Raw genomic sequence first — 24,252 nt, 5'->3', positions numbered from 1 at the left:
TGCGTAACTGTAAGCGTACCACTTGTAATCTGGCCCCATATCGGCAAACTGTGGTCCCAATTCCTTCCTGAAAATGGAACACGCACCTATGTGGAAGTCATCATCCCAAAGACAGCCCAATAGTCATGTCTATCTATGCAGAGCAAATAGCAAACTCACGGAGCCTACCTCCGCCATCCCCTAATAGTAATTAACCAATATGGTGACTTGTCATGTGCTGCCTACCTCAGTGACCTATACTACCATTCCCAAATATGGCAGGCTCTATATAAACATGGTGTCTAATGTCTAAATAAGCAAAAATAAAACGTATATCATGGCACATGAAAAGAAACAAGTGCCAGATAAAATCCTATATCTATGTACTTAGGCATTGCTCCATAGGGAATACAGACTCCAATAACTAATAAAATATATCTTGCAACAACTAAATTGTGTATAAAATTATGTAGGTGGGTTTTTTACCGTTAAATATCATGGCTTGTCCACTGGATGTTTGTCTGAGGAAGGGGAGATTTTTCCCGAAAACGTTCACATTAAACATTGTTTGCAGCAAAAGACCAATGAGTGCCCAGCTTGTTGTTACTGTTGGAGATTATCTGCAGGCACCCTGGCTATTCGAAGGATTTAAAGAGAGAGTGCACTTCATTTTAACTATATATATATATATATATATATATATATATATATATATATATATATATATATACAGGGAGTGCAGAATTATTAGGCAAGTTGTATTTTTGAGGATTAATTTTATTATTGAACAACAACCATGTTCTCAATGAACCCAAAAAACTCATTAATATCAAAGCTGAATATTTTTGGAAGTAGTTTTTAGTTTGTTTTTAGTTATAGCTATTTTAGGGGGATATCTGTGTGTGCAGGTGACTATTACTGTGCATAATTATTAGGCAACTTAACAAAAAACAAATATATACCCATTTCAATTATTTATTTTTACCAGTGAAACCAATATAACATCTCAACATTCACAAATATACATTTCTGACATTCAAAAACAAAACAAAAACAAATCAGTGACCAATATAGCCACCTTTCTTTGCAAGGACACTCAAAAGCCTGCCATCCATGGATTCTGTCAGTGTTTTGATCTGTTCACCATCAACATTGCGTGCAGCAGCAACCACAGCCTCCCAGACACTGTTCAGAGAGGTGTACTGTTTTCCCTCCTTGTAAATCTCACATTTGATGATGGACCACAGGTTCTCAATGGGGTTCAGATCAGGTGAACAAGGAGGCCATGTCATTAGATTTTCTTCTTTTATACCCTTTCTTGCCAGCCACGCTGTGGAGTACTTGGACGCGTGTGATGGAGCATTGTCCTGCATGAAAATCATGTTTTTCTTGAAGGATGCAGACTTCTTCCTGTACCACTGCTTGAAGAAGGTGTCTTCCAGAAACTGGCAGTAGGACTGGGAGTTGAGCTTGACTCCATCCTCAACCCGAAAAGGCCCCATAAGCTCATCTTTGATGATACCAGCCCAAACCAGTACTCCACCTCCACCTTGCTGGCGTCTGAGTCGGACTGGAGCTCTCTGCCCTTTACCAATCCAGCCACGGGCCCATCCATCTGGCCCATCAAGACTCACTCTCATTTCATCAGTCCATAAAACCTTAGAAAAATCAGTCTTGAGATATTTCTTGGCCCAGTCTTGACGTTTCAGCTTGTGTGTCTTGTTCAGTGGTGGTCGTCTTTCAGCCTTTCTTACCTTGGCCATGTCTCTGAGTATTGCACACCTTGTGCTTTTGGGCACTCCAGTGATGTTGCAGCTCTGAAATATGGCCAAACTGGTGGCAAGTGGCATCTTGGCAGCTGCACGCTTGACTTCTCAGTTCATGGGCAGTTATTTTGCGCCTTGGTTTTTCCACACGCTTCTTGACCCTGTTGACTATTTTGAATGAAACGCTTGATTCTTCGATGATCACGCTTCAGAAGCTTTGCAATTTTAAGAGTGCTGCATCCCTCTGCAAGATATCTCACTATTTTTTACTTTTCTGAGCCTGTCAAGTCCTTCTTTTGACCCATTTTGCCAAAGGAAAGGAAGTTGCCTAATAATTATGCACACCTGATATAGGGTGTTGATGTCATTAGACCACACCCCTTCTCATTACAGAGATGCACATCACCTAATATGCTTAATTGGTAGTAGGCTTTCGAGCCTATACAGCTTGGAGTAAGACAACATGCATAAAGAGGATGATGTGGTCAAAATACTCATTTGCCTAATAATTCTGCACTCCCTATATATATATATATATATATATATATATATATATATATATATTTAGTATATTTGTTAATAAAAAAAAAAAAAAGGTTTTGTGGCAGAAATGGTATATGATAATAGGCATACTGGGAAGGGGTCAAAGCTGTATGTGTGTGTGTATATATTTTATATATATATATATATATATATATATATATATGTGCGTGTGTGTGTGTGTGTGTGAGCTAGCTGCTGATTGATTGCTGCACTTATATGCCTGTTGTCATTGGCTCACCCGTTGCGTTCTGCATGCTCCCAGTAGTGTATTGCTGCACCATCAGCAAAGGAGAATTGAGCAAATCTGATAATAGAAGTAAATAGGAAAGTTATATAAAATGATATGCTCTACCTTAATTGTGAGTTTTAAGTCCCATTAGGTTTCATTAAAATAGTATACCTAAATGAAGAACTCCTCTACTTGAGCATATTTTTGCACTCTTTCTGCTTAGCACTCAAGCAATCTTTAAATGCAGATGTTCACTCTAACAATAAAAATAACTTTAGACTTGTAATATGAACACAAACATTGAAGTGCTATTGATTGTGCTTGAGTGTTTATTCAAAATAGCTCTAATATTTTTTCACTCCACTTGTAATTTAGCCCATAGCCTTTAGGACTGGTTTGTTAATCCAGAGTGTTCCATAATTTAAATTAGGTGAGATGTAAACCATTCTTTTCAGATTATGTTCTATCATAATCTAAGCTGCTAGATGATTACATATTTAATAATATAATAAGGTATCAAATCATCTTAAATTATTGTTTAGCAAATTTAGTTTAGCAAATTGTTCTGTAGCACCTTTTTGGGACGGTGATTATATGTTTGAATGTTGCTAATTTTTCTCTGGTCAGGTGTAAGATCTTGCTATATTCCTTCAGATTTTTTTTGCCTTTGCCACAAACAAAACTTTGTTGCCTTTTTTTTAGGACAAGCTTTAGGGCTTTCAGAAGCAGTAAAAGTACCTTATCCAGTATTTGAATCCAATCCTGATTTCCTGTTTGTGGAAGGATTGCCTGAAGGAATTCCTTTCCGAAGCCCCACATGGTTTGGTATCCCTCGGCTAGAAAGAATTGTGCGAGGAAGCTCCAAAGTAAAGTTTGTAGTTAAAAAGTAGGTGTGCATTCCATTGACAATGTTTCTGGAGTTCTAGGGAATATGTATCTATATTTTTTTGTATTTTTTTCAAGATATAAAGGGCAATAATGTCAAATTTGATTATTATTTTTTTATATAGATGAATGGAATAACATGAATCCTTGCTGCAAATTCATTAGTTTGCTTACTTGCTTTTTAGTTATTCCTGAATTGCATTTATAAACCATCATTAAAAGGACATAAAACTCACATATTTTTCTTTCATAATTCAGATAGAGCATGTCATTTTAAACAACTTATCCTTGTAGAAAAGGATACCTAGGTAGACTGATGAGCTGCCGACTGGTGGCTGCACATTTATGACTCGTTATTGGCTAACCAAATGCTTTCAGCTACCTACCAGTAGTGCATTGCTGCTGCTTCAACAAAGGATACCAAAAGAAAGTAGCAAATTGAGTAATAAAAGTAATCTGTAAAGTTGTTAAAAATGGTATCCTCTATCTGAGTCATGAAAGAAACATTTTGAATTTCATGTCCTTTGATAAAATGATAAATAAATGAAAAAGTCAATTGCTACAAGGTAAAATTAACTAGCATGTTTTCGGAAATAGAAAGAACAGTTATTGATTTGTTTTTCTGTAGGTGGAAGCCCCATTTAATTGTGTATTTTTCTTGATTTCTAGACCACAACTGGTTATACCTCATGTGCCGCCTGAACTGGCAGATAAAGTTAATGTTGAAGGTAAACAAATACTTGAAATGGTAACCATAACAAATGTAAGCTGTTATTAAATTAAAGTTTTAAAATGGTGTCATGTCAGCTCCTCTTTTGATATACAGATAAACTTCTGTACCTTTGCATACTTTGTCTTTCATATATTTGGTCTCGTGTATTCCTTTGCTGCATTTCTCCCCCAATAATTATTAAAAGTATATATATCACCTCTTCTGTAAGGTAGTAAGTGTATTTAAAAGTATCTGTTCATCTCAGATCAAATTATAACTTTTTTTTATTTAAAAAACAAAAGAGATTACATTTTTATTTCAGTCTAATCAATTTTAATCCATCAGATGCAACATAATTCCAGCTAGTAAAATTTAGATGTAGAAGCTTTTGCAGATCTTACAGATCTTATCTAACTTTATATGGATGGTGATTTATGATACAAGTATGCACTCCCCTTATATAAAGTTCTGACTTAGCACATTTTAATTTGTGGCACTGTTGTTTCAGAAACTTATATTTTGATTATGACACTAGCTACACAAAATACCTTTATATACTGTATGTATCCGCTTCTCTTTTAATAACTACGTTATTACATTTAGGGACAGATTACAAGTGGTGCATTAACATTTACGTGCAAGCAAAAAAGGGGTTATCGCGGCTGTTTGCGAACGTCGGGTTTACCACTCGCATTACAAGTTGTAAGTAAATGCGAACGCATGAGCAAAATCGCAATTTACACTATAATGATTACCAGTGTGAAGGCCACATTTGTGAGCAGCCCAGCAGTAAAACAGTTAATAAGGGGACCACACCTTGCAGTCTGCATTGTGTAGTGTTTACTAATTGCTCTAATTAAATGTTTCACTCCTATACCGCTCGCAAAACTGGCCTTAGAGGGAACAATGATGATTACTGCTTGTTAACTGTTTTGCAAAACAAAAAAGTGGCACAAAACACCTCAAAAATACGATACAAAGTTGTTATGACTCAAAATAACATTTTTTATGCACAAAAAAGTTATAAGGGCTCAAAGATAGCTGTTACAAAAAAGGGCAGACAACGGGGCTTTAACATTGGGAAAGATACATATACATGTCTAAATATTTATATGTATGTGTGTGTGTGTATATATATATATATATATATATATACATATACAGGTAGCCCTCAATTTACGCCAGTATTAGGTTCCAGAAGGAATGGTTGTACAACGAAACCGTTGTAAATTGAAACACAGTTTATAATGTAAGTCAATGGGAAGTGAGGGAGTTAGGTTCCAGGCCCCTCTCAAAATAATACATTATTTTTAAAGCTTTGAAATGAAGACTTTAAATGCTAAACAGCATTATAAACCTAATAAAATAATCACACAACACAGAATATATAATTAAACTAAGTTAAACGAACAAAAACATTTGCTAAACAGCATTATAAACCTAATAAAATAATCACACAACACACACTTTACTTGCATTTTTCTGCAAACAATTCTTTCTATGCATTCCAATCTGGACTGATTTATAGACAGGAAGATCTTGTTCCTCTGAAAGCTGCTCAATAGCTCAGGTCTAGTTATACTGATTCATTTTAGTTGCTTGTCTTGCATATCTTTGCTGCAACACAAGCGGACAGCTCCACCTACTAGCTATTTTAATCAATGCACTGCTTCTGAATGCTATTCAATAGCAATCACATGATTGAAAAAAAAGTTGAACTGAAATGGTGCAAATTGAACTGTTGTAAACCGAGGGCCACCTGTATTTATATATGCGTGTGTTCAGATGTATTTATATGTGTATATATGTATTTACAGACATACGTGTATATATACACATAAATACATATGTACACACATGTAGACATCTCTCTCTCTCTTTATATATATATATATATATAAAACACATAGAAATACCCAGCACTCACCAGCTAGCTCACAGCTAAGATAAAATCACAACTGGAAAGGTTAGTTACCGCATCTGGCCAAATGGGAAAAGCTCAGGCACCACGTCAAGGTCCTTTCTACTGCCTGAGTCCCTAACACAGCCACACCATGCGAGCTTACAAAGCCAAACAAACTGAGAACAAAGAAGGGGTGCACAGGTGGCTGTAATCACCCAGAGAAATACAAAACACGGAAGGGAACTGCCCTCCAAGACTGGACCAGGTACACATCCAGTGACTCAGCAACATCCCAGCCCTGGGTGCTAAATAGCACTCCAAAAAAGCTGTGATGTCACCAGAGCCACAGGCAGTTAACCCCAGTCCGGAATGGGTGCAAGAAACAAGGGGGATTACAAACAAAAAGTAATACAACACATAGAAACACCCAGCACTCACCCCTTGTTTCTTGCACCCATTCCGGACTGGGGTTAACTGCCTGTGGCTCTGGTGACATCACAGCTTTTTTGGAGTGCTATTTAGCACCCAGGGCTGGGATGTTGCTGAGTCACTGGATGTGTACCTGGTCCAGTCTTGGAGTGCAGTTCCCTTCCGTGTTTTATATATGTGTGTATATATATATATATATATATATATATATATATATATATATATATATATATATATATATATAGCAGCCAAAAGAAAGTGCACTCTCAGGTCTTTCACAGCAAAAGTTACTTTATTGATGTAACGTTTTCGGAGGACTTGCCTCCTTCATCAGCATAGTGAATTAAACACAAAATAAATAGTGTCATACTTACAATTAACATTCAAAATTTAAAAAAAAGTCATATGGAATGCACCAAATCAAGCAAAGATGTAAAGATCAAGTAAAGAAGTAATGAAATGATGATGTTCCTAGAACAGTAACAAGAGGCGGTAGAGTGATGCAATATGTGAAAAATATGTGAAATAATATCTTGAAGAAATATGGGAGTAATACATAATCACAGTCGGTTCTGTGACAAGAAGGACATGACACATCCTGGGAAATATAGAGCCATACCATCACCCAGAGGGACTTTTGCATTGAATACAGGAACCATAAATTATGTTTATTTTAATTAATAATCTTTTATTTTTTTATTTTTATTTCCCTTTGTTGGATCCTTATTGAAGCAGCAATATTCAATAAGGGATTAAGTGTGGAATGTGTGGTAACAGTGTTTTTAGCAAACTAAGGTTCATGGAGTGAATGACCTAGGTATAGCTATCTAGTCAAATATAACTGGGGGGATTCTATTATTGGGTGGCCTAGAGATAGAACTAGGAGTTCACAAAGCATAGAGTTCGTACATATAATTTATAATTATGTGATTAGGGATCTCCTACTCTTAAAATACCAAACATACAGTATCCCCCTGGAAAGTGTGTATACATGGCAATCCGGAGGAATGTGTCCACAGTATTTAGGTGTAATCTAGCAATCTTTGAAGGTATTCTTTTTACCCAAAATAAGTAAGGATGACACTTTAATGCAGCAATGTATAACTCAGAATTTTGGCTTAAATCTAAAACCACACGCTATTAAAGTAAGCAATATATTCTCTTACTTTTTTGAGTTTTTATACACATAGATGTATGATTAAACATTGCACTATTCAAAGTTCATAAGTTTATCACACAAATTTATTACACACAGTTTTTGAATAAGTCCTTCCAGTTTACGAGTGGGGCACGATTAATGTATATAGGTTGCCATGGCAACACACAAACAGTTGTGGGCTAACACTTATTTACGGCACATGTTCAGATGTTTCAGATCAATAGTATTTGCACTCACACATGTAGTGAATATGAAACACCCTGTGGACACGCTTTGTAATTTTTGATTTATTTCACATAATTCATTATATCAATATCGTCAACATTGGTAATAATATTTGTTTTCCGGAAGTGATGTTGTACACCACATCCGGTTCCTATCACCGGTGGAACGCAGTATGCGTTCCAATATCGGCAGTTTGGCGCTAAAGGGGAAAAAAAAGGGGAATGGTTTTGAATGTTAATTGTAAGTATGACACTATTTATTTTGTGTTTTGTGTTTAATTCACTATGCTGATGAAGGAGGCAAGTCCTCCGAAAACGTTACATCAATAAAGTAACTTTTGCTGTGAAAGACCTGAGAGTGCACTTTCTTTTGGCTGCAATTTGTTGTTTAAAGTTGCACCCAGGCAGTTTTCCACTTGTGGGCAAGATCTGGAATTTTGGATACCTATATATATATATATATATATATATATATATATATATATATATATATATATATATATATATATATATATATATATATATATATATGCGTGTGTGTGTGTGCATTAGAGCCCTTTGCAGTTAAGTAGATGAAACATGAAAAAGCATATTTATGCAATATTCATTTTAAATAAAGTGTTATACTGTGTATTCACTGTAAATATCTAACATTTCAATGTATTTATACATAGATATTCCTATATAAATCTGTATAAATCTATACCTACATATAATCATTTATATATATATAGGTATAGATATATATTGTACAAAAATACCATCAGATATATGTAAAAATATGTATTTATGAATAAATAGAACATATTCTTCTATGTGAAGAACATTGGCATGTAAAATATTCATATTTTCATGTTGGGTTAGCGCACTTGAGAATATGCGATTGGGTTTGCGAACGAGTAGGGTGTTTTTTCCCACTTTTTTGCTCCATAGACTTCTATGGGGGAATACGCTATCGCGTGCACGATATTCTAAGTTTGGCTTTTTACGCGCATCGGGTTAGCGCACAACCGAGAACTGTTTACTTTCAACTTCTAATACGAGCGGGAGCATTAAATACTGCTCCACTTGCAATCTAACCCTTACCGTTTATCACCACATATTTATTAATCTGTATTCTTAAGTATGTATATATATATATATATATATATATATATATATATATATATATATACAGTGTATATATTATTTTGATGTCTTATTCTATTATATTTAATAATGTGTATGTTTATGTTATACATGCTTACATACATTTTATCAATTTACATATTTTATTACAAATAAATGGTCGTCTTCAAGTAACAGTTAACCTTGGTTAACAACTTGAACTTTCTGTATATATTTTACAATTCCTCATACCTATTAGAATGCAGAGTTTTGTTTTAAGACTGACAGCAGAACTTCTAAATCATTGTCCTGTACATTGTATTTTAGGAGGTTTATGTCTATATTACAGGGAGTGCAGAATTATTAGGCAAGTTGTATTTTTGAGGATTAATTTTATTATTGAACAACAACCATGTTCTCAATGAACCCAAAAAACTCATTAATATCAAAGCTGAATAGTTTTGGAAGTAGTTTTTAGTTTGTTTTTAGTTATAGCTATTTTAGGGGGATATCTGTGTGTGCAGGTGACTATTACTGTGCATAATTATTAGGCAACTTAACAAAAAACAAATATATACCCATTTCAATTATTTATTTTTACCAGTGAAACCAATATAACATCTCAACATTCACAAATACACATTTCTGACATTCAAAAACAAAACAAAAACAAATCAGTGATCAATATAGCCACCTTTCTTTGCAAGGACACTCAAAAGCCTGCCATCCATGGATTCTGTCAGTGTTTTGATCTGTTCACCATCAACATTGCGTGCAGCAGCAACCACAGCCTCCCAGACACTGTTCAGAGAGGTGTACTGTTTTCCCTCCTTGTAAATCTCACATTTGATGATGGACCACAGGTTCTCAATGGGGTTCAGATCAGGTGAACAAGGAGGCCATGTCATTAGATTTTCTTCTTTTATACCCTTTCTTGCCAGCCACGCTGTGGAGTACTTGGACGCGTGTGATGGAGCATTGTCCTGCATGAAAATCATGTTTTTCTTGAAGGATGCAGACTTCTTCCTGTACCACTGCTTGAAGAAGGTGTCTTCCAGAAACTGGCAGTAGGACTGGGAGTTGAGCTTGACTCCATCCTCAACCCGAAAAGGCCCCACAAGCTCATCTTTGATGATACCAGCCCAAACCAGTACTCCACCTCCACCTTGCTGGCGTCTGAGTCGGACTGGAGCTCTCTGCCCTTTACCAATCCAGCCACGGGCCCATCCATCTGGCCCATCAAGACTCACTCTCATTTCATCAGTCCATAAAACCTTAGAAAAATCAGTCTTGAGATATTTCTTGGCCCAGTCTTGACGTTTCAGCTTGTGTGTCTTGTTCAGCCTTTCTTACCTTGGCCATGTCTCTGAGTATTGCACACCTTGTGCTTTTGGGCACTCCAGTGATGTTGCAGCTCTGAAATATGGCCAAACTGGTGGCAAGTGGCATCTTGGCAGCTGCACGCTTGACTTTTCTCAGTTCATGGGCAGTTATTTTGCGCCTTGGTTTTTCCACACGCTTCTTGCGACCCTGTTGACTATTTTCAATGAAACGCTTGATTGTTCGATGATCACGTTTCAGAAGCTTTGCAATTTTAAGAGTGCTGCATCCCTCTGCAAGATATCTCACTATTTTTGACTTTTCTGAGCCTGTCAAGTCCTTCTTTTGACCCATTTTGCCAAAGGAAAGGAAGTTGCCTAATAATTATGCACACCTGATATAGGGTGTTGATGTCATTAGACCACACCCCTTCTCATTACAGAGATGCACATCACCTAATATGCTTAATTGGTAGTAGGCTTTCGAGCCTATACAGCTTGGAGTAAGACAACATGCATAAAGAGGATGATGTGGTCAAAATACTCATTTGCCTAATAATTCTGCACTCCCTGTATGTACAGTTCAAGTCTAAAGGGGAGTCTGTCTTCCTGCTTCATACAAAGTATCACTCTATGACTGCAGTGAAATGACACACACTAAAGCATTAGATACTCCCTGAGTATAGGTGTATTTATAAATGTACAGACCTCTTTGACATCTGTGCTTAAAGGGATATGAAACCCAACATTTTTCTTTCATGATTCAGATAGAGCATGTGATTTTAAACAGCTTTCTAGTTTAATTCTGATATCAGTTTTTCTTCATTTTCTTGGTATCTTTTGTTGAAAAGCAGGGACATATGTTTAGGAACTGGCCCATTAATGGAGCACAATATGGCAGCAGCTTTGCAAGAATGTTATCCTTTTGCAAGAGCACTAGTTAACAGCACTATTTCCTGCCATGTTGTGCTCCTGATGCCTATCTAGGTATCTCTGCAAACCAGAATATCATGGGAATGAAGCAAATTTGATAATAAAAGTAAATGGTATGCTCTGTCTGAATTGCAAAATATTTTTTTCAGTTACATAGCTCTTTAAGTACAACTACAAATAGTAATCAAGCACCAGTGTGGGTCATATAATGCACATGCTGCAGGAGAACCTGCGCAAACTTTTCCCCATACTCAGCAAATTCCCAAAAACAGTAGCACCACCGTGAATGATCACAATTGACAGGTGCTTTTATTAAGAGCAGTGAGAGCAAAAACAAGACATTTTGGTCAACTGGCCGGATCATGTACTAAAGCAATTCATATATTTATATAGTAACACAGATGCACAACTTAACTAGAGACCCTTTCCCATTTTCCCAACACTGTCTAGTGGACCAAAATGGAATTGCTATCCTCAAATCCATACATATCATTATGTACAAAAATGAATAACTATACAAAGTAAAATATCTAATTACATTTTTTGCAAGAAGAACCGTTAAGAATCCAAAGTGAGTATGCAAGCCAATCTAATTTAAGAATAATGACCATTCTAAATCTCTGTTCATACCCTTATGATATAGACACTCCAATTTAAAAATCCAAAAGGCTTTTCCTTTTCTTATGGATTTAATTGGAAATTTCAACTGAGAAGTTGTGTGACCCGTCAAAATATAAAATAGTGGGTAAATGGTGCAGACACATTTCTTATATTTGATTTATGTTGGTTACTAAGGTCCTTGACCCTCTGAGTAGTTTCTCCAATATAGATAATCCCACATGAGCATTTAATTAGATTGCAAAAAAAGCATTGCAAGTGTAATAGCCATTTATTTGAAACTTTTATCTGTGCTTAAGCAGAGAGAACCTTAAAATCTGAGATGTACTGACTTTGTGAAGCTTTTTAATGCATTTGTACTTCTTGCTTTAACGGATCTCTTGTGTAAACAAATAGATAAGTAAATGTAATAATTTCATTGTTTTAGCATGTCAGAATCAAGAACAAGATCAGAGTGCGGGAAGTAAGTCAGATACAGCAGAAGGTAAGATCACGTAATCTGTGGGGCATCTATTTGCATCAATAAAATATCCAACATTGATTTTCAGTTTTGTTCCTGGATTTTTTTTTAGTCAGTTGCTTATTGCTTAGGTGTCCAGTAGAGCTATAAATGGGAACTCAAACGGTTCTTCAGCTCAGTCATTGCAAAAATGTTTGTAAACCATTTGTCTTTTGTCAGTTGAGTAAATCTGTAAATAGCAAAACACAAGTGGTTTAAATGTTTAACCGTCTGAAGATCACTAAAGTAGGGTAGCCTGCTTCTAGACATGTGATCTTAATATTCACAATCCATTTACTTTTCCTTTCCAAGTAATGAGTGAGTTAATTTAAAGGGAAATGTAAGAAATGCTTTGAGATGTCAAGCAGGGGGGAAGAAACTGTGTTAAGTACATAATTCAGAGTTACTGTCTTACCATCAAACGTCTGGATGTGAGCCTTAGTATGGCAATCTTTTTCTTTTAAATTGGGGAAACAATCCTAATGACAGTTCTATAGTTCAGCAGATGCTTAATTTTCCTTTCTAAAAATAATTCTTTTTGATGATTGGTTATGGTCAATATCATGACAGTAGTCCTTACAAAAGAGTACTAAACTATATGTTTGTTTATTTTGACTTATCAGCTGATAAAGCAAAAAATGCTTTGAGTCCAACTACTCAAACTAATGGTTCCAACGTGCCATTCAAACCCCGTGGACGAGAATTTTCATTTGGTATGTTTTTATTTATTTTATATATTTATTTAGTTTAGAGACTCAATGTGATGCAGTTTTATTGTAAATCAGAGGAGCGTTGGTATTAAATATAGAAATTCTAATTATTTGTTACCAAGAGTTGGTTATATTTTTAAAATGTGTATGTTGCATTAACATACAATTATAGTGCCATTAAATACAGCAGACTGGCATAATCAATAAATGCATACTAAAAAGACAATGCAATAATGCTTAATTTGAATTTCAAGTGAACAGTAGATTTTTTCTCTTGTTAAGTGTATCCAGTCCCCAATCTCCATACCTTACCTATACTTCCGCCCTTCTCCTCCTCCTCTACCATCACCACTACAATACCCCCCCCCCCCCCCTTCCTTCAACCTCCCCCTTTTTTTTTTTTTTTTTTCTCTTCTCCAGCCAGGCCTCAGTACCCCAACGGCCTTGTTCCACAAGGTCCTTGACGACCACCTCTAATAGAGGTTGTACTTTTTGTATTTGTTAGATAGTAATATATTGTTTAGTTAGGTTTATGGTTTTGTTTGTTAGGCAGAAAAAGGAAAAAATAAGTGGAGTTTGGATTAGGACTGATGCAACACTGCTCTGATCCCTACCTGAAATAAACTGAGATTCAGTTTTCAACTGTTATTTCGCTCCAGTAGATAACATGCTAAACTTGAAACTGTTACCCTAACTGAGATCTTTGTACTGTATAATCACTCTCTGCTGTAATGTATCAGATTCATGTTCTTTTGATTGTTGTATGTGTGCATTTTGTCCTATCGAATAAAAATGATATTGCAAAGTGTATCCAGTCCACGGATCATCCATTACTTATGGGATATTCTCCTTCCCAACAGGAAGTTACAAGAGGATCACCCACAGCAGAGCTGCTATATAGCTCCTCCCCTCACTGCCATACCCAGTCATTCTCTTGCAACTCTCAACTAAGATGGAGGTCGTAAGAGGACTGTGGTGTTTTATACTTAGTTTATTTCTTCAATCAAAAGTTTGTTATTTTTAAATGGTACCGGAGTGTACTGTTTATCTCAGGCAGTATTTGGAAGAAGAATCTGCCTGCGTTTTCTATGATCTTAGCAGAAGTAACTAAGATCCTTTGCTGTTCTCACATATTTTGAGGAGTGAGGTAACTTCAGAGGGGGAATAGCGTGCAGTTTTTCCTACAATAAGGTATGTGCAGTTAAAATATTTTTCTAGGGATGGAATTTGCTAGAAAATGCTGCTGATACCGAAGTAATGTAAGTAAAGCCTTAAATGCAGTGATAGCGACTGGTATCAGGCTTATTAATAGAGATACATACTCTTATAAAAGTGTATTTTAAAACGTTTGCTGGCATGTTTAATCGTTTTTTATATATGTTTGGTGATAAAACTTATTGGGGCCTAGATTTTTCCACATGGCTGGCTTGGATTTTGCCTAGAAACAGTTCCTTGAGGCTTTCCACTGTTGTAATATGAGTGGGAGGGGCCTATTTTAGCCCTTTTTTTGCGCAGCAAAAATTACAGACACAGACATCCAGCTTCTTCCTGCATGTTCCAGGACTTCTCTGAAGGGCTCAAAAGGCTTCAAAAGTCGTATTGAGGGAGGTAAAAAGCCACAGTAGAGCTGTGGCAGTTGTTGTGACTGTTTAAAAAACGTTTTTGTCATTTGTTATTCCGTTTTTGGTATTAAGGGGTTAATCATCCATTTGCAAGTGGGTGCAATGCTCTGCTAACTTGTTACATACACTGTAAAAATTTCGTTAGTGTAACTGCCTTTTTTCACTGTTATTTCAAATTTGGTCAAAATTTGTGTTTCTTAAAGGCGCAGTAACGTTTTTTATATTGCTTGTAAACTTGTTTTAAGTGTTTTCCAAGCTTGCTAGTCTCATTGCTAGTCTGTTTAAACATGTCTGATACAGAGGAACCTACTTGTTCATTATGTTTGAAAGCCATGGTGGAGCCCCATAGGAGAATGTGTACTAAATGTATTGATTTCACCTTAAACAGTAAAGATCAATCTTTTATCACCAGAGGGTTCTGTCGATGGGGAAGTTATGCCGACTAACTCTCCCCACGTGTCAGACCCTTCGCCTCCCGCTCAGGGGACGCACGCTAATATGGCGCCAATTACATCAGGGACGCCCATAGCGATTACCTTGCAGGACATGGCGGCAATCATGAATAATACCCTGTCAGAGGTATTATCTAGATTGCCTGAATTAAGAGGCAAGCGCGATAGCTCTGGGGTTAGGAGAGATACAGAGCGCGCAAATGCTGTAAGAGCCATGTCTGATACTGCGTCACAGTATGCAGAACATGAGGACGGAGAGCTTCATTCTGTGGGTGACATCTCTGACTCGGGGAAACCTGATTCAGAGATTTCTAATTTTAAATTTAAGCTTGAGAACCTCCGTGTATTGCTTGGGGAGGTATTAGCTGCTCTGAATGACTGTAACACAGTTGCAATTCCAGAGAAATTGTGTAGGCTGGATAGATACTATGCGGTGCCGGTGTGTACTGACGTTTTTCCTATACCTAAAAGGCTTACAGAAATTATTAGCAGGGAGTGGGATAGACCCGGTGTGCCCTTTTCCCCACCTCCTATATTTAGAAAAATGTTTCCAATAGACGCCACTACACTGGACTTATGGTAGACGGTCCCTAAGGTGGAGGGAGCAGTTTCTACTTTAGCAAAGCGTACCACTATCCCGGTTGAGGACAGTTGTGCTTTTTCAGATTCAATGGATAAAAAATTGGAGGGTTACCTTAAGAAAATGTTTATTCAACAAGGTTTTATTTTGCAGCCCCTTGCATGCATTGCGCCTGTCACTGCTGCGGCGGCATTCTGGTTTGAGGCCCTGGAAGAGGCCATCCATACAGCTCCATTGGAGGAAATTATTGACAAGCTTAGAACGCTTAAGCTAGCTAACTCATTTGTTTCTGATGCCATTGTTCATTTGAATCCAGGTGCGTAGGGCGCTATGGCTTAAATCCTGGTCAGCTGACGTGACTTCAAAGTCTAATTTACTCAACATTCCTTTCAAGGGGCAGACCTTATTCGGCCTGGCTTGAAGGAAATTAGGAAACTAATATATAAAATATGGATATTCAATCAGATATGGCTAATCGCCACCAAAAAAGACTAATGGAATTAAATTCCATCTTCAACAGTTCCACTAGGGACAACATACAAATAAATGAGGAAGAATTAAATAATGTCTTGTGCAAACTACACCCAAACTTTACACAAACAATCAAAAAGATGGTGGAACTGGCACTTTTTTGAGAAATACTCTGAAAAAAACATAATTCCTAGAGGATTAAGGATGAAAGTATTCCCAGCTTTCAACCTTAATAATGAGGATTTAATTAAAGAGTGGGAAACAGCGTTATCAGAGTGCTCTCACAAACTGATACACATACTGATTAAACATGACAAACTTGAACTTACTAAGTTAGACTCTGAAATTGAGGAATACAATGCCCAATTATCTAAATTCGATGACAAATTGGATTACAAAATCCAATATGACAAATACCAAAAAGAGTTAGATAAATTGGAACAAGAAATAATAGCAACTTAAAAAACAAAAATTGCAGAGAGATATTGAAGATTTTCAGAATCAGAGAGTGTACCGTTGGCGCAACAATACCACTTTCAGACAGAGGGGCAGTAGATATTTAGCCCAGCAGCCTGAAAGTAGTGCTCAGAGTGATACAGATATATCTGATAATGATTTAGACACTACCACTGAGAATGAAAACACAAGCAATACCAACACTAGGAGTGCCAGACCCAAGAGCTACAGCTCAGTACAAGCATCCACATCTACTTCTTCTTCTTCCTCTTTTTTGTCCACCACTCCTCACAACACAACACCACCAGTCATTTCAACCAATCAGACCAATACACAGAACAGGGGGAACAAATGGAAATTCTCTGGCCCAGTCAGACAATCCACGAGGAGAAGGGGATTAAGTCCCTTCAGCAAACTAAGGATGAACAAATGAGAATCATAAATCTATCAGACCATGTATTAAGTACCACACACAAATCTGTATTATCTAGAGCAGTGATTTTTAACCTTTTTTTGCTGTGGCACACTTTTTTACATTAAAAAATCCTGTGGCACACCACCATCCCAACATTTTAAAAAAATCACACATTGTATATATATATATATATATATATATATATATATATATATATATATATATATATATATACACACATACACACACACAAACACACACACACATACTGTATGTATTGTGCTGTTATGCCATGCCTCCTACCAACTACCCCTGCACGGGGAGTAAAAAACAAGCAAAGTTTAAAAAATATGTCACACTGTTGTCAGTCTGCCGTGGCACACCTGAGGATCTCTCACGGCACACTAGTGTGCCACGGCACACTGGTTGAAAAACACTGATCTAGAGGCTTATCTTTTTGTCCTGTGAATTCACTAAACAAATTTGAGGTAATAAAAGACATTCATTTGTTTTCCAGGAAAATATTGCTTAAAAAAATATATGCATATAATCCAAATAGTTTAAATGCAGAGGATTTGTTAACTGTAGATATTCTGCAAGAATTATCTGAAAATGGTACTGATACTCAAACAATAAATACCACAAATAATGGTGCTGAAGAGTTAGCATCAACTTCATGTACTTGGAAATCTAATGTAAAACCAAAATCCACTTATGTACCATCTTTCTCCATGTCTCCTGAAATACAAATTTCTCCTGTTAAGTGTGATCAGTCCACGGGTCATCATTACTTCTGGGATATTAACTCCTCCCCAACAGGAAGTGCAAGAGGATCACCCAGCAGAGCTGCTATATAGCTCCTCCCCTCTACGTCACACCCAGTCATTCTCTTGCACCCAACTAATAGATAGGATGTGGGAGAGGACTGTGGTGATTTTACTTAGTTTTTATAACTTCAATCAAAAGTTTGTTATTTTAAAACAGCACCGGAGTGTGTTGTTCCTTCTCAGGGAGAATTTGAAGAAGAGTCTACCTGAGTTTCTCCAACATAGGTGTGTCCGGTCCACGGCGTCATCCTTACTTGTGGGATATTCTCTTCCCCAACAGGAAATGGCAAAGAGCCCAGCAAAGCTGGTCACATGATCCCTCCTAGGCTCCGCCTACCCCAGTCATTCTCTTTGCCGTTGTACAGGCAACATCTCCACGGAGATGGCTTAGAGTTTTTTAGTGTTTAACTGTAGTTTTTTTTATTCAATCAAGAGTTTGTTATTTTAAAATAGTGCTGGTATGTACTATTTACTCTGAAACAGAAAAGAGATGAAGATTTCTGTTTGTAAGAGGAAAATGATTTTAGCAACCGTTACTAAAATCCATGGCTGTTCCACACAGGACTGTTGAGAGGAATTAACTTCAGTTGGGGGAACAGTGAGCAGTCTTTTGCTGCTTGAGGTATGACACATTCTAACAAGACGATGTAATGCTGGAAGCTGTCATTTTCCCTATGGGATCCGGTAAGCCATTTTTATTCAGACAGTAAATAAGGGCTTCACAAGGGCTTATTAAGACTGTAGACATTTCTGGGCTAAATCGATTCATATATACACATATTTAGCCTTGAGGAATCATTTAATCTGGGTATTTTTGTAAAATAATATCGGCAGGCACTGTTTTAGATAACGGCTGTAATGGATAATTCTATCAAAAACATTTTAGCCAAAATGCCCACTTATCAGCGCAAGCGCGACTGCTCTGTTTTAGATACTGAAGAGCATGGGGACGCTGATGATAATGGTTCTGAAATGCCCCTACACCAGTCTGAGGGGGCCAGGGAGGTTTTGTCTGAGGGAGAAATTTCAGATTCAGGGAAAATTTCTCAACAAGCTGAACCCGATGTGATTACATTTAAATTTAAGTTGGAACATCTCCGCGCTCTGCTTAAGGAGGTATTATCCACTCTGGATGATTGTGAGAATTTGATCATCCCAGAGAAACTATGTAAAATGGACAAGTTCCTAGAGGTCCCGGGGCTCCCAGAAGCTTTTCCTATACCCAAGCGGGTGGCGGACATTGTAAATAAAGAATGGGAAAGGCCCGGTATACCTTTCGTCCCTCCCCCCATATTTAAAAAATTGTTTCCTATGGTCGACCCCAGAAAGGACTTATGGCAGACAGTCCCCAAGGTCGAGGGAGCGGTTTCTACTTTAAACAAACGCACCACTATACCCATAGAAGATAGTTGTGCTTTCAAAGATCCTATGGATAAAAAATTAGAAGGTTTGCTTAAAAAGATGTTTGTTCAGCAAGGTTACCTTCTACAACCAATTTCATGCATTGTCCCTGTCACTACAGCCGCGTGTTTCTGGTTCGATGAGCTAGTAAAGGCGATCGATAGTGATTCTCCTCCTTATGAGGAGATTATGGACAGAATCCGTGCTCTCAAATTGGCCAATTCTTTCACCCTAGACGCCACTTTGCAATTGGCTAGGTTAGCGGCGAAAAATTCTGGGTTTGCTATTGTGGCGCGCAGAGCGCTTTGGTTGAAATCTTGGTCAGCGGATGCGTCTTCCAAGAACAAACTACTTAACATTCCTTTCAAGGGGAAAACGCTGTTTGGCCCTGACTTGAAAGAGATTATCTCTGATATCACTGGGGGTAAGGGCCACGCCCTTCCTCAGGATAGGTCTTTCAAGGCCAAAAATAAACCTAATTTTCGTCCCTTTCGTAGAAACGGACCAGCCCCAAGTGCTCCGTCCTCTAAGCAAGAGGGTAATACTTCTCAAGCCAAGCCAGCCTGGAGACCAATGCAAGGCTGGAACAAGGGAAAGCAGGCCAAGAAACCTGCCACTGCTACCAAGACAGCATGAAATGTTGGCCCCCGATCCGGGACCGGATCTGGTGGGGGGCAGACTCTCTCTCTTTGCTCAGGCTTGGGCAAGAGATGTTCTGGATCCTTGGGCACTAGAAATAGTCTCCCAAGGTTATCTTCTGGAATTCAAGGGGCTTCCCCCAAGGGGGAGGTTCCACAGGTCTCAATTGTCTTCAGACCATATAAAGAGACAGGCATTCTTACATTGTGTAGAAGACCTGTTAAAAATGGGAGTGATTCATCCTGTTCCATTAGGAGAACAAGGGATGGGGTTCTACTCCAATCTGTTCATAGTTCCCAAAAAAGAGGGAACGTTCAGACCAATCTTAGATCTCAAGATCTTAAACAAGTTTCTCAAGGTTCCATCGTTCAAAATGGAAACCATTTGAACAATTCTTCCTTCCATCCAGGAAGGTCAATTCATGACCACGGTGGATTTAAAGGATGCGTATCTACATATTCCTATCCACAAGGAACATCATCGGTTCCTAAGGTTCGCATTCCTGGACAAGCATTACCAGTTCGTGGCGCTTCCTTTCGGATTAGCCACTGCTCCAAGGATTTTCACAAAGGTACTAGGGTCCCTTCTAGCGGTACTAAGACCAAGGGGCATTGCAGTAGTTCCTTACTTGGACGACATTCTGATTCAAGCGTCGTCCCTTCCTCAAGCAAAGGCTCACACGGACATAGTCCTGGCCTTTCTCAGATCTCACGGATGGAAAGTGAACGTGGAAAAGAGTTCTCTATCTCCGTCGACAAGGGTTCCCTTCTTGGGAACAATAATAGACTCCTTAGAAATGAGGATTTTTCTGACAGAGGCCAGAAAAACAAAACTTCTAAACTCTTGTCAAACACTTCATTCCGTTCCTCTTCCTTCCATAGCGCAGTGCATGGAAGTAATAGGTTTGATGGTAGCGGCAATGGACATAGTTCCTTTTGCGCGCATTCATCTAAGACCATTACAACTGTGCATGCTCAGTCAGTGGAATGGGGACTATACAGACTTGTCTCCGAAGATACAAGTAAATCAGAGGACCAGAGACTCACTCCGTTGGTGGCTGTCCCTGGACAACCTGTCACAAGGGATGACCTTCCGCAGACCAGAGTGGGTCATTGTCACGACCGACGCCAGTCTGATGGGCTGGGGCGCGGTCTGGGGACCCCTGAAAGCTCAGGGTCTTTGGTCTCGGGAAGAATCTCTTCTACCGATAAATATTCTGGAACTGAGAGCGATATTCAATGCTCTCAAGGCTTGGCCTCAGCTAGCAAAGGCCAAGTTCATACGGTTTCAATCAGACAACATGACGACTGTTGCGTACATCAACCATCAGGGGGGAACAAGGAGTTCCCTGGCGATGGAAGAAGTAACCAAAATCATTCAATGGGCGGAGACTCACTCCTGCCACCTATCTGCAATCCACATCCCAGGAGTGGAAAATTGGGAAGCGGATTTTCTGAGTCGTCAGACATTACATCAGGGGGAGTGGGAACTCCATCCGGAAATCTTTGCCCAAATTACTCAACTGTGGGGCATTCCAGACATGGATCTGATGGCCTCTCGTCAGAACTTCAAGGTTCCTTGCTACGGGTCCAGATCCAGGGATCCCAAGGCGACTCTAGTAGATGCACTAGTAGCACCTTGGACCTTCAAACTAGCTTATGTATTCCCGCCGTTTCCTCTCATCCCCAGGCTGGTAGCCAGGATCAATCAAGAGAGGGCGTCGGTGATCTTGATAGCTCCTGCGTGGCCACGCAGGACTTGGTATGCAGATCTGGTGAATATGTCATCGGCTCCACCATGGAAGCTACCTTTGAGACGAGACCTTCTTGTTCAAGGTCCGTTCGAACATCCGAATCTGATCTCACTCCAGCTGACTGCTTGGAGATTGAACGCTTGATCTTATCAAAACGAGGGTTCTCAGATTCTGTTATTGATACTCTTGTTCAGGCCAGAAAGCCTGTAACTAGAAAAATTTACCACAAAATATGGAAAAAATATATCTGTGGGTGTGAATCTAAAGGATTCCCTTGGGACAAGGTAAAGATTCCTAAGATTCTATCCTTTCTTCAAGAAGGATTGGAGAAAGGATTATCTGCAAGTTCCTTGAAGGGACAGATTTCTGCCTTGTCTGTGTTACTTCACAAAAAGCTGGCAGCTGTGCCAGATGTTCAAGCCTTTGTTCAGGCTCTGGTTAGAATCAAGCCTGTTTACAAACCTTTGACTCCTCCTTGGAGTCTCAACTTAGTTCTTTCAGTTCTTCAGGGGGTTCCGTTTGAACCCTTACATTCCGTTGATATTGTTATTATCTTGGAAAGTTTTGTTTTTGGTTGCAATTTCTTCTGCTAGAAGAGTTTCAGAATTATCTGCTCTGCAGTGTTCTCCTCCTTATCTGGTGTTCCATGCAGATAAGGTGGTTTTACGTACTAAACCTGGTTTTCTTCCAAAAGTTGTTTCTAACAAAAACATTAACCAGGAGATAGTCGTACCTTCTTTGTGTCCGAAACCAGTTTCGAAGAAGGAACGTTTGTTGCACAATTTGGATGTTGTTCGCGCTCTAAAATTCTATTTAGATGCTACAAAGGATTTTAGACAAACATCTTCCTTGTTTGTTGTTTATTCTGGTAAAAGGAGAGGTCAAAAAGCAACTTCTACCTCTCTCTCTTTTTGGATTAAAAGCATCATCAGATTGGCTTATGTGACTGCCGGACAGCAGCCTCCTGAAAGAATCACAGCTCATTCCACTAGGGCTGTGGCTTCCACATGGGCCTTCAAGAACGAGGCTTCTGTTGATCAGATATGTAGGGCAGCGACTTGGTCTTCACTGCACACTTTTACCAAATTTTACAAGTTTGATACTTTTGCTTCTTCTGAGGCTATTTTTGGGAGAAAGGTTTTGCAAGCCGTGGTGCCTTCCATTTAGGTGACCTGATTTGCTCCCTCCCTTCATCCGTGTCCTAAAGCTTTGGTATTGGTTCCCACAAGTAAGGATGACGCCGTGGACCGGACACACCTATGTTGGAGAAAACGGAATTTATGTTTACCTGATAAATTACTTTCTCCAACGGTGTGTCCGGTCCACGGCCCGCCCTGGTTTTTTAATCAGGTCTGATAATTTATTTTCTTTAACTACAGTCACCACGGTATCATATGGTTTCTCCTATGCAAATATTCCTCCTTAACGTCGGTCGAATGACTGGGGTAGGCGGAGCCTAGGAGGGATCATGTGACCAGCTTTGCTGGGCTCTTTGCCATTTCCTGTTGGGGAAGAGAATATCCCACAAGTAAGGATGACGCCGTGGACCGGACACACCGTTGGAGAAAGTAATTTATCAGGTAAACATAAATTCCGTTTTTTCTGTATGATTTTAACCGGAGTAGTTAAGATCATGTTGCTGTTCTCGGCCATCTGAGGAGTGAGGTAAACTTCAGATCAGGGGACAGCGGGCAGGTTCACCTGCAAAGAGGTATGTAGCAGCATATTATTTTCTGAGAATGGAATTGACTAGAAAATACTGCAAATACCTATATAAAGTAAGTTCAGCCTTAAATGCAGTAGTAGCAACTGGTATCAGGCTGTCATGTATGTATATTTTCACTTCAGTATTCTGGGGAATGGCATTTCACTGATATAATACTGTTTACATAAAGCTTTAGCCTATTTTACAGTAAAAACGGCTTGCAGCAGGCTTTTTATGACAAATACATTTATTGATGTTAAACGTTTTTTGCTGGCATGTGAAATCGTTTATATTTCTGAGGTACTGGGTGAAAACTTATTTGGGCATTAGTTTTATCCACTTGGCGGGCATTTTGTTTGATTTATGACAGTTTACTGATCTCCCTCACTGTTGTGTGTGAGGGGGAGGGGCTGAATTTGGCGCTTTTACTACGCATCAAAAATTCAGTCACAAGTCTGTTCTTCTTCCCTGCATGATCCGGTTCGTCTCTACAGAGCTCAGGGGTCTTCAAAAGTTATTTTGAGGGAGGTAATCACTCACAGCAGACCTGTGAGATTGTGCTTGACTGTGATAAAAAAAAAAGTTTGTTTTCATAAAATTATCTGTTTTATTGTACTCAACTGTCATATCTTTCTGTGCTTCTTAAAGGCACAGTGCGTTTTTTTCATACTATATATAAAAGTGAATTGAAAAGTATTTCCAAGTTTGCTGGTTATTTGCTAGTGTGTTAAACATGTCTGACTCAGAGGAATATCTCTGTGCTATATGTGCTAAAGCCAAAGTGGAGCCCAATAGAAATTTATGTACTAATTGTATTGATGCTACTTTAAATAAAAGTCAATCTGTACAAATTGAACAGCTTTCACCAGACAACGAGAGGAAAGTTATGCCGACTAACTCCCCTCACGTGTCAGTA

At 38.5% G+C, this 24,252-nt stretch overlaps 1 protein-coding gene across 2 annotated transcripts in view; it reads left to right on the top strand.

The window, feature by feature from the left end:
* Positions 1-24,252, top strand: part of GTF2I (general transcription factor IIi) — a 456,346-nt gene that overhangs the window by 283,000 nt on the left and 149,094 nt on the right. For both annotated transcript variants that reach the window (XM_053707479.1, XM_053707477.1), the window contains 4 exons: positions 3,220-3,403; positions 4,072-4,130; positions 12,234-12,290; positions 12,929-13,018. In XM_053707479.1, coding sequence (XP_053563454.1) covers positions 3,220-3,403; positions 4,072-4,130; positions 12,234-12,290; positions 12,929-13,018 — 390 coding nt within the window. The remainder of the gene's footprint in view (positions 1-3,219; positions 3,404-4,071; positions 4,131-12,233; positions 12,291-12,928; positions 13,019-24,252) is intronic.

This window comes from Bombina bombina, chromosome 3 (genome assembly GCF_027579735.1).
Source record: "Bombina bombina isolate aBomBom1 chromosome 3, aBomBom1.pri, whole genome shotgun sequence".
Taxonomy (NCBI): domain Eukaryota; kingdom Metazoa; phylum Chordata; class Amphibia; order Anura; family Bombinatoridae; genus Bombina; species Bombina bombina.
The sequence above is the reverse complement of the archived record's forward strand: the minus strand, read 5'-3'. Positions and strand labels throughout refer to the sequence as shown.